At 43.3% G+C, this 18,426-nt stretch overlaps 2 protein-coding genes across 2 annotated transcripts in view; one reads left to right on the top strand and one right to left on the bottom strand.

Annotated features, from left to right (window-relative positions):
• Window positions 1–15,889, bottom strand: part of LOC125532703 (histone-lysine N-methyltransferase 2B-like) — a 52,798-nt gene extending 36,909 nt beyond the window's left edge. The window contains exons 1-9 of the mRNA XM_048696655.1: window positions 15,860–15,889; window positions 3,478–3,597; window positions 2,920–3,063; window positions 2,027–2,203; window positions 1,218–1,313; window positions 938–1,033; window positions 384–476; window positions 179–213; window positions 6–46 (exon numbers count right to left, since the gene is read on the bottom strand). Coding sequence (XP_048552612.1) covers window positions 6–46; window positions 179–213; window positions 384–476; window positions 938–1,033; window positions 1,218–1,313; window positions 2,027–2,203; window positions 2,920–3,063; window positions 3,478–3,597; window positions 15,860–15,889 — 832 coding nt within the window. The remainder of the gene's footprint in view (window positions 1–5; window positions 47–178; window positions 214–383; window positions 477–937; window positions 1,034–1,217; window positions 1,314–2,026; window positions 2,204–2,919; window positions 3,064–3,477; window positions 3,598–15,859) is intronic.
• Window positions 15,890–16,245: 356 nt separating this feature from the next.
• LOC125556299 (transmembrane protein 234 homolog) lies at window positions 16,246–17,081 on the top strand. Its single transcript, XM_048719090.1, has one exon. The coding sequence runs from the start codon at window positions 16,403–16,405 to the stop codon at window positions 16,802–16,804; it is 402 nt and encodes a 133-aa protein (XP_048575047.1). The 5' UTR covers window positions 16,246–16,402; the 3' UTR covers window positions 16,805–17,081.
• The last annotated feature ends 1,345 nt before the right edge of the window (window positions 17,082–18,426 follow it).

An 18,426-nucleotide genomic window follows, 5' to 3' on the forward strand; every position in this document is an offset into this window, starting at 1 on the left:
GAAGCTCGGACCTTCTGCTGGCAATTTCTTTTCTACCTCCAAAGCTCTGTCAAAAGCAGTGGCATAGAAGCCCAAAACACTATAGCTTGTTTGAAGATTCATGTGCATTAGTCATGTACACACACTTGACAGCTTTTGAACACACACTACTGACGAGAAACAACAAAAGTTGAAATACCTTGCATATTTCTTCTGGCCATCATCATCAGATATCTGGCAAGTCATAAGTTGTTCACAGTTAGTCTATAGCCCAAATAAGAATTTTGACTACACCCTCCACATTAGAGAATATAATATACATATCGGTCTACTTATACTCAATTATAGTATAATATTTTTTTAAAGGGTATGATACATCAACAAGCGATTTCGTACGACCTTACCTTACTAATGTTGTTGCTGCCAACCAATCTTGGCTTCTTCTCTATCTTTCTCTTGGCATATACTGGACCTGCTGACCTCCCTGTCTTCTTCCTCTGAAATTAAAGTAGCCCACCAAAACAGAGCAATGAATTCAAAATATGTTTATATAGGTGACTGAATATAACAAATAATCTGAGTTGTGAAATTTTTGGATGAGCCAAAATCAAGTATTGTGAGTTCATTTTTTTTCCCTCGGACATGGATCAAAATTTGTATCGTTATGTATTAGAAGAAAGAAAACCAAGAAAACACAATACTTACATGGCTGCAAACCAACTAAGCCAAAAATTCCAAGAAACTCTACACATAATAGAACTATTATTGGTAAATAAAAATCCAGAGAGCAGTAAAAAAAGCCAAAAGAAGCAAAGAAAAACTACTCTAACACTATCCAACCATAGGAAGCATCTTGAATTCATAATATATTTGTTCGCAATTTATTTATTTGTTCATATCATACACACACACACACACACACACACACACAGGGATGGAATAAGTCAGTGTATCTTACTTTATAAGTTTTATTGATAGTTCTCTGGGCTTTGTGTTTATATCGGAAGCCGGGATGCTTTCCAGGCTCACTCTTCACATTCTTGGTTCTCATCATCTGCCATAATGAGGTTACATCAATAACTTACATGTTCGTATTTTATGAAAATTACGATCGAGATGGAAATGAAAACGAGGAAGTGATGTCAGAATTATGTTTTCACTAAAATTGATGTTGTGAATGGGTCCATGTTGGTGTAATTGGTGCATATACAAGAGAACTAAAGCAATAAAACACTCACTATCAATGGAACAAAGTCATCCCCGCTACCATCTGGATCATCGCTGTCATCAACTGCCGTATTCTTCTGAGCAACATCAACAGTGAACTCCTCACCCTACAATTGCCAAATTTTTATTATCGCATCTCGAGAAGTTCAAAATTAGTAAAGATAAAAAAAATGGAGTGAAGTGCATCCTAGGTCCTCGAACTATTTCAGAGGTGCATCCTAGGACCTACATGACACCTCTGAAATAGTTCAAGGACCTATGTGACACCTCTGAAATAGTTCGAGGACCTAGATGACGCACATTGCACTTTGAGAACCTGGATGATGATTTTCATAGTTTGAGGACCTATGTGACGCCTCTGAAATAGTTCAAGGACCTATAGGATGCACTTCACACAAAAATGTATATATAATATACTAGCTTAATAACATGGAGGCTGCTGTGCGGTCACTGTGTACTTGTACTAGTCGCTGCAGTACTAATGAGCGCTACATGGAAAAACATAAGCAGTTAATTTTCAGTTTGTCTGATGGTTCCACAAGGTAAGCATGACCGAAGATTCAGAAGAAAAGAGAGAAGGCAAATGAAATGGTTGACAAAAAAAAAGAACTGAATTGACCTCATAACAATCTCAGTACTTGAGGTTTTCCAATGCTCGATTCATCGACTGGCCAACCAACCAACTAACTGATAAAAGCGACTTCCTATATTTATTCGAGTTGATATATGAGAACGTGCATTTGATACTCTGAATCCTGGAAGAACAGGGGTGCCTTAAATGCAGGAATGTGAAGTCAGATGGTTCCATTAAGGTTCTTACCATCTGCTCAGAACCACCACCATCATCATCAGCCGCAGCAGCAGCAGCAGCAATGTGTCTACTGATTCTACTGCCATCGTCAAGCAAAGAGAGCCTTCGATGCGCCAATGACATCTTCTGTCCCATCTTGGTCCTGGCAGAATGGGGGGAATCACCCGCTGGCGTCCCTCCCATAGCCTGGAAATTCGTCACACAACCAATGCAGAGTAATTGTTATGCGCGTACATGAACAACAATCAACCAATGAATCATTTTAGTACTTATACTGAATCTCAACTAGTGATCTAGCAGTAAGTAGTACAGGACCAAAACAAAACACATATATAGTTTCAGATAAAGGCTAATGAAATGCTGACACAAAAGGCTACTGAAGTGGCCTCATAGCAGGCTCAGCCTAGACTCCCCGATAAAACTAGAACACATTCAGCAACACATGTCAACAATGTATTGATCATAAACCATGAGTTCCGGTATCAAATAAATGGACCGACAGACAAAATACATGCAGTTGATATACTCTGAAGCCTGGAAGAACAGAGGTTCCTGAAATGCAGCAATGTGAGATCAGATGGTTCCACAAAGGTTCCCACCGTCGGCTCAAAATCAATCAATAATTTTGTCACCAAATGTCATCTACTCCCTCCGTTCCTAAATATTTGTCTTTATGAATATTTCAACAAGTGACCACATACGGAGCAAAATGAGTGAATCTGTACCTAAAATATGTCTACATACATCCGTATGTGCAGTCCATTTGAAATGCCTAGAAAGACAAATATTTAGGAACGGAGGGAGTAGTGATTTACAAACAATAGAAGATTAAGAATCAACAGAGAAAGCCTGAAACTGAAATGCGGCAATGTGAGCTCAGATGGTTTCAGACAGGTTCTCACCGTAGGCTCAAAATCGTCGCCGCCGCCGTCTTCGTTTCGGCTGCTGCTGCCTTCATCAAGCAAAGGGCGCCTTCGATGGACCATCTTCTGCCCCGTCTTGGACTTGGCAGAGTGGGGAACACCCGCTGGCGTCCCTCTCTTGCTCTGCAAATTAGTCAGGCAACCGATCAATAATTCTGTCACTACCAAATTTTATCTAGTGATCCACGGTGAAAATTAGTCAGGCGAAGCAAAATCTCCCGCGGTGAAAAAGCGGATCGAAGGGTGGCGCGGACTTTAGAAAAGCCCTAGCAGCAGCTGGATATTATATGCAACCGGAGAAAACGATGGGGGCTTTTTTCTTCTTCTTCTCAAGAATCAATCACCTCCCTCTCTGTTTCTATTTGCAAACACCCCATGAATAAATCAACCAAATTAACAGGAGGAGGTAATCACTGGAAAGACAAAAATAGCATGAAGAAATCCTACAATAAAAAAATGAGTTGAGTGGGGTAGAGAAGCAGATGATGGTGGGAGCTGGAGCAGAGGAGGAGGGGGAGGGGAGGTGGGGGGCTTTACTTTGTTTTGCTCGTCGATCACCATGGCTGGCTGGCCGGATGCACTTACTTCGGGAGCTCCGATGGGTGGAGTGAGTGTGAGTGTGAGCCAGAGGAGGAGGAAGAAGGGATTATACGCACACTGGTAAATACTAGAGATACGCAGCGTCTTACACGTGTACAGCTCCCAATTATTACCACCGTCTTACTGCTCCGTGGTGTACTTCATGTTGTCCAACATGCAAACAATCTTTTTAGCAAACTTAAGTCCTCATATTTTTTCTTTCTGAAAAGAAACACCGGAGCCATATTACGGATAAAAATGATTCGACCCCTTGCATCTTCATCCATAGGGTATCTCCGGGGCAACTAGGGTTCCCAAGCCACCCTCTCCTCCACCTCCTCCATATCCCTGATGGTCGTCACTAGAGGAGGACAACGGGAAAGGCGGACGGGCGTGGTGAAGGTGGGAGGGAGGCTCACGTTGATTTGTTTCTCATGTTGATGGCATCGGACGCCAGGGCGGCAGCCCCGGATGGTGAGACAGCAGGCGTGCCCCGCAGATGCTGGTGGCCGGATCCCTCAGTCCCATGGGCGGTGAGGTGTCGGTGGGCGGTTGTCGAGGCAAAGGGCCTTCTTCGGCTTTCGCCTCCAAATATGAAGGTACAGCCCCTTCTGCCTCTCTGGATCACTCCTCCTTGTCAATACTGGTGCACAACGGCCTCGGTTGCATGCCCTCTTGTTGGAGAGGTGATGACAGTTCTGGCTCTGAGGGAAACTCCTGAATGGATGGTTCAAACATGGCAGCGGCAACACCCAAGGGTGACACTTTCCTTCCTCGAGGAGTTGTTGAAGACGCTTCCGCCCACACTAAGTCACTTTCCTGAGTGAAAACTTAAAATCCATTATGGATTGGTCAGCGACGACGTTGCTAGCCGTCTGGGCAAGGTTGGTCTTGGACGAGTGATGTCATTGTGTGGAGATGTCCGGTTGCTTTGAGTTTCAAGCGGTGGTGGCGAGCGATGCTTTTTCTTGCAGGCTAGGCGCTTTCTCTTTGATGGTGCTCTCTAGTATGGTGTGTGTTGTAATGTCATTTAGTCTGTTTCAACTCCTCCTCGAAAATAGAAGAGGCTAGGATTTCATCACGTGTGTAGTGTCGTTTCGTGTAGGTCTTGGTTCTTGTGTCCTAGTGGTGACATAAATGAGTCCCTTTGCCCCCCAAAGGTGTTCACTCTGACACCAGCAAACAGGTGAGTGAGTGGTCTCAGGGATCTAGACGACCAAGTCTATTAGGTACTCATCAACCAGACAGGAATTACACAAGACCAACAAGAAAAAACAGTTGAACGATACAATAAGCTGATAGAGCAGCTTCTAGCACAACACATGAAGAAATCACAAAAGGAGAAAAAAAAATGAAAGCATAGCTTGAAAATGGTGCTGCCCACCACACTCGGGAACCTAAAACAGAAAATATAAGAGAACAGTGGATTAGCCGACTACCACTAGAAGAACACATGCACGAAAGCTCCACCGTGCTAAGAAGACACAACTCCTTCCTACTCAAATGCCGAAGAGGGACCTACTCTCCATCTTGGCTAGAGGACGCCACACCGTCGACTTGAAGAGGCCTCACCCGAGAGCTATGAAAGGAGCCGGCCTCGCGACCACACAGAAAGTGTTGGGGAACATAGTAATTTCAAAAAAAATCCTACGCACACGCAGGATCATGGTGATGCATAGCAACGAGAGGGGAGAGTGTTGTCTACGTACCCCTCGTAGACCGTTCGCGGAAGCGTTATATCAACGCGGTTGATGTAGTCGTACGTCTTCATGATCCGACCGATCCAAATACCAAAAGCACAGCACCTCCAAGTTCTGCACACGTTCGGCTCGGTGACGTCCTCGCCTTCTCGATCCAGCAAGAGGGGCGAAGTAGTAGATGAGTTCCGGCAGCACGACGGCGTGGTGATGGTATTGGTGAAGAACAATCTCCGCAGGGCTTCGCCTAAGCACTACGAAAACTATGACGGAGGATAAACTAGAGGGGACGGGGTTGCCGGCACACGGCTTGGTGTTTCTTGATGTGTCTTGGGTGCTAGCCCTACCCCTCTATTTATATGTTGAGCCTTGGGGTCGAAACTTGGAGTAAAAGCCTCCACAAAGTCGGTTTCACCCGAAAGGTAAGAGTCCTTCTCGGACTCCAGGGCCAGAAGCCAGAGTTCCCGGCGTCTGAACCCAGACGCCAGGGACCCTAGCGTCTGGCCCCTGGACTCCGCAAAACTTCCTTTTGCGCTTTCCAAAAACCACGTGGGTTTCCCCTTTGGCCCAGATAAAGTGTTCTCGTACCCAAACATTTTGGGAAACTTCCGGAACCCCTTCCGGTGAATTCCGAAACCCTTCCAGAGATCAAACACTACTATCCACATATCAATCTTTACTTCCGGACCATTCCGGAGTTCCTCGTCATATCCGTGATCTCATCCGAAACTCCGAACAACATTCGGTCACCAACATACATAACTCATAGTACTATATCGTCAACGAATGTTAAGCGTGCGGACTGATACGTCTCCGTCGTATCTATAATTTTTTATTGTTCCATGCCAATATTCTACAACTTCCATATATTTTTGACAACTTTTTATACTATTTTTGGGACTAACATATTGATCCAGTGCCTAGTGCTAGTTCCTGTTTGTTGCATATTTTTTGTTTCGCAAAATATCCATATCAAACGGACTCCAAACGGGATAAAAATTGACGAAGATTTTTTTGGAATATATATGGTTTTTTGGAAGAAAAATCCACACGAGACGGTGCCCGAGGGGGCCACGGGGCAGGGGGCGTGCCCCTGACCCTCGTGGCCATCCCGTAAGGCGGTTGGTGCCCTTCTTTCGCTGCAAGAAAGCTAATATCCGTATAGAGATCGTGTTAGAATTTTATCCCAATCGGAGTTACGGATCTCCGGGAATATAAAAAACGGTGAAAGGGTAGAATCACGGAACGCAGAAACAGAGAGAGACAGAGAGACAGATCCAATCTCGGAGGGGCTCTCGCCCCTCCCATGCCATGGAGGCCAAGGACTAGAGGGGAAACCCTTCTCCCATCTAGGGAGGAGGTCAAGGAAGAAGAAGACGAAGGGGCCCCCTCGCCCTTTCTCTTCCGGTGGCGCCGGAACGCTGTGTGGCCATCATCATCATCACCGCGATCTACACCAACACCTCCGCCATCTTCACCAACATCTCTATCACCTTCCCCCCTCTATCTACAGCGGTCCACTCTCCCGCAACCCGTTGTACCCTCTACTTGAACATGGTGCTTTATGCTTCATATTATTATCCAATGATGTGTTGCCATCCTATGATATCTGAGTAGATTTTCGTTGTCCTATTGGTGGTTGATGAATTTCTATGATTAATTTAATTTGCTTATGGTTATGTTGTTGTCCTTTGGTGCCCATCATATGAGTGCGCGCGTGGATCACACCATAGGGTTAGTTGTATGTTGATAGGACTATGTATTGGAGGGCAAGAGTGACAGAAACTTCAACCTATCATAGAAATTGATGCATACGGGATTGAAGAGGGACCAATATATCTTAATGCTATGGTTGGGTTTTACCTTAATGAACGTTAGTAGTTGCGGATGCTTGCTAATAGTTCCAATCATAAGTGCATAGAATTCCAAGTCAGGGATGACATGCTAGCAGTGGCCTCTCCCACATAATACTTGCTATCGGTCTAGTAAAGTAGTCAACTGCTTAGGTGCAATTTCGCAACTCCTATCACCACTTTTCCACACTCGCTATATTTACTTTATTGCTTCTTTACTTACAACAGCCCCTACTTTTTATTTACTTGCTTTTTATTATCTTGCAAACCTATCCAACAACACCTACAAAGTACTTTTAGCTTCATACTTGTTCTAGGTAAAGCGAACGTCAAGCATGCGTAGAGTTGTATCGGTGGTCGATAGAACTTGAGGGAATATTTGTTCTGCCTTTAGCTCCTCATTGGGTTCGACACTCTTACTTATCGAAAACAGTTAGTTCCCCCATACTTGTGGGTTATCAAGACCTTTTTCTGGCGCCCTTGCCGGGGAGCAATAGCGTGGGGTGAATATTCTCGTGTGTGCTCGTTTGCTTTATCACTAAGTAATTTTTATTTTCTGTTCTTAGTTGTTTTCTATCTTTAGTTATGGGTAGGAAACGCAAAATACCAAAAAAAATAGTTGTACCTACTAAACCAATGATTGAAGAACCACTCAAAATATATCATACTACTGAAGCTTATTACTTGGATCATCTTCGATCCCTATGTGCTCGTGCTGAAATCCCAACTAGCTTAGTTGAGGGCAAATCTTTAGATGAGCATGCTTGTTATGTGCGACACCGAATATCTGAAAAAGGGAAAAATTTACTGGGTCAAATTCATCGTTTGCAATGCTATGCTTGGAATTTATGTGAAATATATGATATTACTTGTTGTTCTGAAAACCCTAAGAAACACATTCCCTGTCAATGTGAGTTTAGTGATAATGGAATCGTATCTTCGTATGCTAAGGGTGTTTATAGTTACAATGATGTTCAACAAATTGAAGAATTTGTTGCTTTTAAGGGTGCTTATGAAATTGCTTCTTTGATTGAAATGTATGATGCTACTCATTACAAATCTGAAAAATTTGACATACTTAAATATTGCTATGATAATTATGCTTCTAATGCCTATGTTGAACCATATATTGAGGACTACCCCACTGTCCAAGAAGAGACTAATATTTTGCAGGAGTCTATGGAAGAAGAAATTGATGAAACTGTGAGCTCATTGGATGAAAAAGATGAGGAGGAGAGCGAAGAACAAAAGGAGGAAGAGCGGATTAGCTACCCATGCCCACCTTCTAATGAGAGTAACTCTTCAACTCATAAATTGTTTAATTTCCCTTCGTGCTTACCGAAGGATGATTGCTATGATGATTGTTATGATCCCGATAATTCTCTTGAAATATCCCTTTTTGATGATGCTTGCCATGCTTGTGGCCAAGATGCCAATATGAATTATGCTTATGGAGATGAACTTGCTATAGTTCCTTATGTAAACATGAAATTGTTGCTATTGCACCCACACATGATAGTCCTATTATCTTTTTGAATTCTCTTGACTACACTATATCGGACAAGTTTGCCCTTATTAAGGATTATATTGATGGGTTGCCTTTTACCGTTGCACATGATGATTTTGATAGATATAATATGCATGTGCTTGTTGCTCCTACTTGCAATTATTATGAAAGAGGAAATACATCTCCGCCTCTTTATGTTTCCAATACAATAAAATTGCAAGAAACTGTTTATACTATGCATTGGCCTTTAATTTGTGTGCATGAATTGTTCTTTTATGACATGCCTATGCATAGGAAGAGAGTTAGACTTCGTCATTGCATGATATATGTTACTTTGTGCTCAATACTAAATTACAAATCATTGTTAATTAAAATTGGCTTTGATATACCTTGGGATCCGGGTGGATCCATTACTTGAGCACTATATGCCTAGCTTAATGGCTTTAAAGAAAGCGCTGCCAGGGAGACAACCCGGAAGTTTTAGAGAGTCATTTATTTCTGTTGAGTTCTTTCATATAGTTTAAAAACAACAAAAATAAAGAGGGGAACCCAAAACTTTTTCAAAAAGGAAAGTGAAAGTGAGAAAGACAAGCATTGTTGAAGTGGGAGAGCTCCTTGAACTTTATTCATGCTCATGGCAACTTTGTGAATATTGATTACAGAAAATTTTCAACAAAAATAATTATCCCCTTGTACAATTCCATTGTATTATAAAAATAATGTGCCAAGGTTTGCCTTTAGGATGTTTTAGATGCTTGTTGGTTTGTACGGTGCAGGACAGAAACTTTGGCTGTAGTGTGTGATTTTACATTTTTAGATGGAACGTCAAATGGTTCTGATTCTTTTTGCACTGTCTTTCTATACAAATTTTTTATTTTTACTAATTTTGGCAGAATTTTTAAAGTATCATAAGTATGGTAAATGTTCAGATTATTACAGATTGTTCTGTTTTAGAAAGATTCTGTTTTGATGCATAGTTTGCTTGTTTTGATGAAACTATCGATTTATATCAGTGGATTAAGCCATGGAAAAGTTATATTACAGTAGAAACAATGCAAAAACAAAATATGAATTGGTTTGCAACAGTACTTAGAGTAGTGATTTGCTTTACTATACTAACGGATCTTACCGAGTTTTCTGTTGAAGTTTTGTGTGGATGAAGTGTTCGATGATCGAGAAGGTCTCGATGTGAGAAGAAGGAATAGAGGCAAGAGCTCAAGCTTGGGGGTGCCCGAGGCACCCCAAGTAAATATTCAAGGAGACTCAAGCGTCTAAGCTTGGGGATGCCCCGGAAGGCATCCCCTCTTTCTTCAACAAGTATCGGTATGTTTTCGGATTCGCTTCGTTCATGCGATATGTGCAATCTTGGAGCGTCTTTTGCATTTAGTTTTCATTTTTATTTTATGTACCATGCTGGTATGAGATAGTCCTCGGTTGATTTATAGAATGCTCTATGCACTTCACTTATATCTTTTGAGTATGGCTTTATAGAATGCTTCATGTGCTTCACTTATATCATTTGAAGTTTGGATTGCCTGTTTCTCTTCACTTAGACAACCGCCATTTGTAGACTGCTCTTTTGCTTCACTTATATTTGTTAGAGCGTGGGCATATCTTTTGTAAAAAGAACTAAACTCTCTTGCTTCACTTATATCTATTTAGAGAGATGACAGGAACTGGTCATTCACATGGTTAGTCATAAAATCCTACATAAGACTTGTAGATCACTGAATATGATATGTTTGATTCCTTGCAATAGTTTTGCGATATAAATATGGTGATATTAGAGTCATGCTAGTGAGTAGTTGTAGATTAGTAGAAATACTTGTGTTGAGGTTTGTGATTCCCGTAGCATGCACGTATGGTGAACCGTTATGTAACGAAGTCGGGGCATGATTTATTTATTGATTGTCTTCTTTATGAGTGGCGGTCGGGGATGAGCGATGGTCTTTTCCTACCAATCTATCCCCCTAGTAGCATGCGTGTAGTATTTTGTTTCGATGACTAATAGATTTTTGCAATAAGTATGTGAGTTCTTTATGACTAATGTTGAGTCCATGGATTATACGCACTCTCACCCTTCCACTGTTGCTAGCCTCTCTAGTATCGCGCAACTTTCACCGGTACCATAAACCCACCATATACCTTCCTCAAAATAGCCACCATACCTACCTATCATGGCATTTTCATAGCCATTCCGAGATATATTGCCATGCAACTTCCATCATCGTCATATACATGACTTGAGCATTCATTGTCATATTGCTTTGCATGATCGTAAGATAGCTAGCATGATGTTTTCATGGCTTGTCCGTTTTTTTATGTCATTGCTACGCTAGATCATTGCACATCCCGGTACACTGCCGGAGGCGTTCATATAGAGTCATGTCTTTGTTCTAGTATCGAGTTGTAATATCGAGTTGTAAGTAAATAAAAGTGTGATGATCATAATTATTAGAGCATTGCCCAGTGAGGAAAGGATGATGGAGACTATGATTCCCCACAAGTCGGGATGAGACTCCGGACGAAAAAAAAAAAAAATAAAAAAATATTACAAAAAAGAGAAAGGCCAAAAAAAGAGAAGGCCCAAAAAAATAAAAAATAAAAAATGAGAGAAAAAGAGAGAAGGGGCAATGTTACTATCATTTTACCACACTTGTGCTTCAAAGTAGCACCATGTTCTTCGTATAGAGAGTCTCTTGAGTTATCACTTTCATATACTAGTGGGAATTTTCATTATAGAACTTGGCTTGTATATTCCGATGATGGGCTTCCTCAAATGCCCGAGGTCTTCATGAGCAAGAAAGTTGGATGCACACCCACTTAGTTTCAGTTTGAGCTTTCATACACTTATAGCTCTAGTGCATCCGTTGCATGGCAATCCCTTCTCACTCACATTGATATCTATTGATGGGCATCTCCATAGCCCGTTGATACGCCTAGTTGATGTGAGACTATCTTCTCCTTGTTGTCTTCCCCACAACCACCATTCTATTCCACCTATAGTGCTATGTCCATGGCTTACGCTCATGTATTGCGTGAAAGTTGAAAATGTTTGAGAACGTCAAAAGTATGAAACAATTGCTTGGCTTGTCATCGGGGTTGTGCATGATGTGAATATTTTGTGTGGTGAAGATGGAGCATAGCCAGACTATATGATTTTATAGGGATAACTTTCTTTGGCCATGTTATTTTGAAAAGACATGATTGCTTTATTAGTAGGCTTGAAGTATTATTGTTTTTATGTCAAATGATAGACTATTGCTTTGAATCACTCGTGTCTTAATATTCATGCCATGATTAGATATGTGATCAAGATTATGCTAGGTAGCATTCCACATCAAAAATTATCTTTTTTCTCATTTACCTACTCGAGGACAAGCAGGAATTAAGCTTGGGGATGCTGATACGTCTCTGTCGTATCTATAATTTTTGATTGTTCCATGCCAATATTCTACAACTTTCATATACTTTTGGCAACTTTTTATACTATTTTTGGGACTAACATATTGATCCAGTGCCCAGTGCCAGTTCCTGTTTGTTGCATGTTTTTTGTTTCGCAGAATATCCATATCAAACGGAGTTCAAACGGGATAAAAACTGACGGAGATTTTTTGGAATCTATATGATTTTTGGGAAGAAAAATCCACGCGAGACGGTGCCCCAGGGGGCCACGAGGCAGGGGGCACGCCCCTGACCCTCGTGGCCACCCCGTAAGGCAGTTGATGCCCTTCTTTCGCCGCAAGAAAGCTAATATTCGGATAGAGATTGTGTTAGAATTTCATCCCAATAGGAGTTACGGATCTCCGGGAATATAAGAAACGGTGAAAGGGTAGAATCACGGAACGCAGAAACAGAGAGAGACAGAGAGACAGATCCAATCTCGGAGGGGCTCTCGCCCCTCCCATGCCATGGAGGCCAAGGACCATAGGGGAAACCCTTCTCCCATCTAGGGAGGAGGTCAAGGAAGAAGAAGACGAAGGGGCCCCCTCTCCCTTTCTCTTCCGGTGGCGCCGGAACGCTGCCGTGGCCATCATCATCATCACCGCGATCTACACCAACACCTCCGCCATCTTCACCAACATCTCCATCACCTTTCCCCCTCTATTTACAGCGGTCCACTCTCCCGCAACCCGTTGTACCCTCTACTTGAACATGGTGCTTTATGCTTCATATTATTATCCAATGATGTGTTGCCATCCTATGATGTCTGAGTAGATTTTCGTTGTCCTATTGGTGGTTGATGAATTTCTATGATTGATTTAATTTGCTTGTGGTTATATTGTTGTCCTTTGGTGCCCATCATATGAGTGTGCGCGTGGATCACACCATAGGGTTAGTTGTATGTTGATAGGACTATGTATTGGAGGGCAAGAGTGACAGAAACTTCAACCTATCATAGAAATTGATGCATACGGGATTGAAGGAGGACCAATATATCTTAATGCTATGGTTGGGTTTTACCTTAATGAACGTTAGTAGTTGCGGATGCTTGCTAATAGTTCCAATCATATGTGCATAGAATTCCTAGTCAGGGATGACATGCTAGCAGTGGCCTCTCCCACATAATACTTGTTATCGGTCTAGTAAAGTAGTCAACTGCTTAGGGGCAATTTCGCAACTCCTACCACCACTTTTCCACACTCTCTATATTTACTTTATTGCTTCTTTACTTACAACAGCCCCTACTTTTTATTTACTTGCTCTTTATTATCTTCCAAACCTATCCAACAACACCTACAAAGTACTTTTAGCTTCATACTTGTTCTAGATAAAGCGAACGTCAAGCGTGCGTAGAGTTGTATCGGTGGTCGATAGAACTTGAGGGAATATTTGTTCTGCCTTTAGCTCCTCGTTGGGTTCGACACTCTTACTTATCGAAAACTGTTGTGATCCCCTATACTTGTGGGTTATCAAGACGGACCCTACGGGTTCGAGAACTATGTAGACATGACCGAGACACCTCTCTGGTCAATAACCAATAGCGGGACCTGGATGCCCATATTGGCTCCTACATATTCTACGAAGGTCTTTATCGGTCAGACCGCATAACAACATACGTTGTTCACTTTGTCATCGGTATGCTACTTGCCCGAGATTCAATCGTCGGTATCTCAATACCTAGTTCAATCTCGTTACCGGCAAGTCTCTTTACTCGTTCCGTAACACATCATCCCGCAACTAACTCATTAGTTGCAATGCTTGCAAGGCTTAAGTGATGTGTATTACCGAGTGGGCCCAGAGATACCTCTCCGACAATCGGAGTGACAAATCCTAATCTCGAAATACGCCAACCCAACAAGTACCTTCGGAGACACCTGTAGAGCACCTTTATAATCACCCAGTTACGTTGTGACGTTTGGTAGCACACAAAGTGTTCCTCCGGTAAACGGGAGTTGCATAATCTCATAGTCATAGGAACATGTATAAGTCATGAAGAAAGCAAAGCAATAGCAACAAACTAAACGATCAAGTGCTAAGCTAACGGAATGGGTCAAGTCAATCACATCATTCTCCTAATGATGTGATCCCGTTAATCAAATGATAAATCTTTGTCTATGGCTAGGAAACATAACCATCTTTGATCAACGAGCTAGTCAAGTAGAGGCATACTAGTGACACTCTGTTTGTCTATGTATTCACACATGTATCATGTTTCCGGTTAATACAATTCTAGCATGAATAATAAACATTTGTCATGATATAAGGAAATAAATAATAACTTTATTATTGCCTCTAGGGCATATTTCCTTCAGAAAGAACACAACAAATGAATTGCTCGAAGCACGAAGGACACCACGTCGACTATAATAGTGCCACCCTCAGAGACCCAAGTGAAGATGGAAAGTTACTAGTGGCAATCGAAGGCGAAAGAACGACACCGAGGCTGAGCCTAGGCGACAAACAAGTTGAAAACATGACTAGACTTTGTAGAAAGGGGCCTTGCACCCAGCATCGTGGCCGTGCCGCTGCCATCGGGAAGGAGAACCCTATCCCCATTAGGCCATAGACGAAAAATACATTGCAGATCCAAAATGACACATGTACAACACCCGCCGTCAAAGGACGATCCAAGTACTGCCTTCACTAACTAGAGTTGGACTTGCCACCAAAGGACGAACGCAGATGAGCACCCTATACATCCGAAAGCAACCCTTGGTGGTTGTTTGCAGGCAAAGATAATGCATAACCTGTGTCTATCAGAATAAAGAATATGTTGCCTCGGAGCACTTCGCTGCTCAATACCTAGGATGAAGCCTTTGAATTTCATGAGCCAAAGCTCCAGAATATAACGCCTCACGAATCTCCAACTTGAGAAATCAACAAGATCAGTCTCTAGCCCATGCATAGTACACTAGTAGAGAATCATGCTTTGCATGCGGATTTCGCACATGGACATTGCCGGTTGCGCAATCCACCTCAAAGTCAGCATCGCTAATACGCGGAATAATGCAGGTAGTTTCGAAAACCAGCCGCAAGCAGTTTAATTAAGCAAACTGCCTCCAATGCTGAGATTGCCAAAGGCGTTTCTTTCATCTGTAACTGCCTCAAATGCCTGAATTGTCCTTTTTATTGTTGGATTTTGTTTGGAATATCTTAATACATTTCTGCAACATTCACAATACACAATTACAACCTTCTCATAATGCAGATGCATGTTCCTCTCATAACTGCACTGTATTATGCAAATACATACGTCTAAAGTATGCAACAAACTACAAGTGTAATGTGTCTAGGGATGACATATGCTACAAAGTGCAAATAAAGCCCGACGAAGAGACGAAGCATCCCCCAACCTTTTTGAGTATGCTTGATGCTTGCTGACTTTCTATCATCCAATCCACAACAAATCGAATGAAATCGCTTCGGTTTTCTTTTCTCTTGATGAAAACCCTTATTTCGCTCTCGCTCGCCGCTGAGCCAAAACCGAAAAAAGTAGAAGTATAATAAGAATATCGCCAGAAGCAGCAGCAAAGAACTTGCAAAAGATGATGGTCAAAAACAAAGAGTAGATCCCTTCCAATGCAGTTGCCATCAGATAGGTAGACAATAGCCAATAGTATCAGCGAACTGCCAAATGAAGAAACACCGCCAACATCACCCTCGCACCCACCTACCCCCGCTCCAGCAAACTGTAACAAACCTCATTCCACCGCACATCAAATCCCTCCCCAACAGCCCCCACGTCTCCTCTGTAGACAGCCCTGACTGGACAACCGAGCGACACGTGCCTCACGACGCCCTCTCAGTCGCCAGGTCGCCTTTGACCAAGAAAGACTTACAGTCCCACTCATCGACAAATCAGGCCCCATGCGTCTACACAACTGAACAAAATGACCTATAGAAGAGGCTAACTCACGCAGCCTAGATCACATTTGGACGACCGAGAAAAAATGATGTAAGAAACAAAACAGTGACCTGAATCGCTCCTAGAAGTTTAACGAGCAATGTTACATCTACGAAAGGTTAGGTAAGGAATTTACGTAATTGATGATGTAGAGTACTGTGATTGGGGATAGGGGGGCAAAAGAATTAGTTGGAAGGTTATGTAGGCGTCCAGTAGATGTAGTATTGTTCGAGTTTAACCCCTACTAGGGTGCTTAGTGATTTAGAAAATTAGCACGCCCAAACCAAAACTCGTCAATTTTTTGTAACTTCTCTATAGTCTAGCGGTTAGCCAAAATTTGAAATTACCCAAACACAAACTTTCTTTTCAGAGGCCGAAATTTGAAATTACACAAACACAAACCTTCGAAAGCCAAAGTTCAGCGTAACCCAAACAAGTCAGCAAAGATCCAGGCACAGTGAGGAAAGCAGAGAAAGGGATGCCCCAGATCCACCGCAAGCGGGCGAGCATGGCGGCGGTAGGCGGCGACGCGGCGAGCATGGTGGCGGTGGGCCTGGTGTGGGGCGCCACGAACGCGCTGATGCGCCGGGGCGCGCTCGTCTGGGACCGCCGCTCCCGCTCCCTTCCTGCCGGCACCGGCGCCGTCCGGCGGTGGGCCGACCTCCTGCTCACGTGGCAGTACTCGGCGCCGTTCCTCGCCAACCTCTCGGCCTCCGCCGCCTTCTTCCGCCTCCTCGGCGACTCGCCCATCTCCGTCGCCGTGCCAGTCACCAACGCCACCACCTTCGCCGCCGCGCTCCTCGGGGAGGCCACCCGCGCCGCGCCCGCCGCGCTCGGCACCGCGCTCATCGTCCTCGGCGTCTGGGTCTGCATTGTCTAACTCGCTAACCCTCGTCCGTTCCAACTTCCAAGGGTCCTCATCTGTCTTCCGTGTTGTCTGTAGAATTAGCTCGAATTTGGTCTGCTTGCGGTAAATCTGTCCGTTCATAACATGTGCCTTTGATGCTGATATTTAGGCTGTTTCTCATTTTGGCCTTTAGCAATCTTGCTTATTTCAGGCCTGGATGGATAGGGAACTAGGTAATTGTATCACATGGTGTGTTGAACAACACTGCAGCATCTCAATTCATCAATTCTCTGTTCCCTTGTTTGTGCCATCTGAGTCAGTTCTGTTTGTTTCCAGGATCAGTTACCTAAGGCCCCGTTCGGCAATGCCGGCTCCTTGAAATCCGCGGATCTGCGGAGCATCGTTTTGCCCGCTTCAAGACTTTTCACTGTAGCTCCGTCCGCTCCCGGAGCGGAGCAGTGGAGCGGATGGGGGCCTAAGAATAACCTGATCGTGGTCCGCGTGTGCTAAATCAGCATCAAATCCGTGTGTTACCAAGGCGTCCTACTTTAAGTGGGCGTAAGGAGCTTGGGTAAAGCACGGCGCCTAAATGATTATGAATGCAAAGGTATTAGGTTTGTTGGACTCGTCTACGAAGCCGAAAACTGAAGACCGAAGATGAAGCAATGACTCGGAGGAGCCGAGCAATGTCCTCAGTTTGAAGATCAGTTTAGGGGCTGCTGATGGTGTCCTATGTAGGAAGATAACTACGTCGGTCTCGGGATGGGCTAGTTGAGGACCCCTGGACGATCAACTAGTGGGTCATATTCTTCAGGCTCCATGATGTACTTAAGATGAAATCTTCTGAAGACTTGGCGCATACTCCAAGACACAATGTAATCCTCGGGATGTCTATCTCCCGATGTAACTGACCTAGATGTAACTCTAGTGAAAGTGCGTTATATCGACTAGAGGGGGGGAATAGGCGATTTTTACAAAATTCTTCACTGAGGAATTTGCCGGTGAGGAAATTCCTTAGCGAAGAACTACTAGCAGCGGAATAAGTACTCAAAAGTAAACATAACAGAATACAAACATACTCATCATGATGAAATGAAGACAGGCACAGAGTACAGGAAGCGTAATCACAGGATAACGCAGGACGAAGACAAACAGACTGAAGAAATTGAACTGAGGAAATTGAGAAAGTCTTCAGTCAAAGTCTTCAAACACAGATATGAACAAACACACAGCACAGTTATGAGGAAATGAAAGAGTTGAGGAAATAGAACCAGTAAGCTCGGTGAAAACAATGATTTGGTAGACCAGTTCCAATTGATGTCTCAGTTGTACGTCTGGTTGGAGCGGCTGAGTATTTAAACTCGAGGACACACAGTCCCGGACACTCAGTCAAGGACACTTAGTCCAAGACACCCAGTCCTCACCGTATTCTCCTTGAACTAAGGTCACACAGACCTCGTCCAATCACTCGTGGTAAGTCTTCAGGCGACTTCCAAACCTTCACAAACTTGGTCACTCGGCGATCCATAATTCCTCTTGGATGCTCTAGACCATGACGCCTAACCGTCTGGAAGAAGCACAGTCTTCAAAGGTAACAAGCGTCGGATCCACTCAGGATCAATCTCTTCAGTGATGCTCAATCACTTGGGGTTTGT

The sequence above is a fragment of the Triticum urartu genome, chromosome 1 (genome assembly GCF_003073215.2).
Source record: "Triticum urartu cultivar G1812 chromosome 1, Tu2.1, whole genome shotgun sequence".
NCBI classification, from domain to species: domain Eukaryota; kingdom Viridiplantae; phylum Streptophyta; class Magnoliopsida; order Poales; family Poaceae; genus Triticum; species Triticum urartu.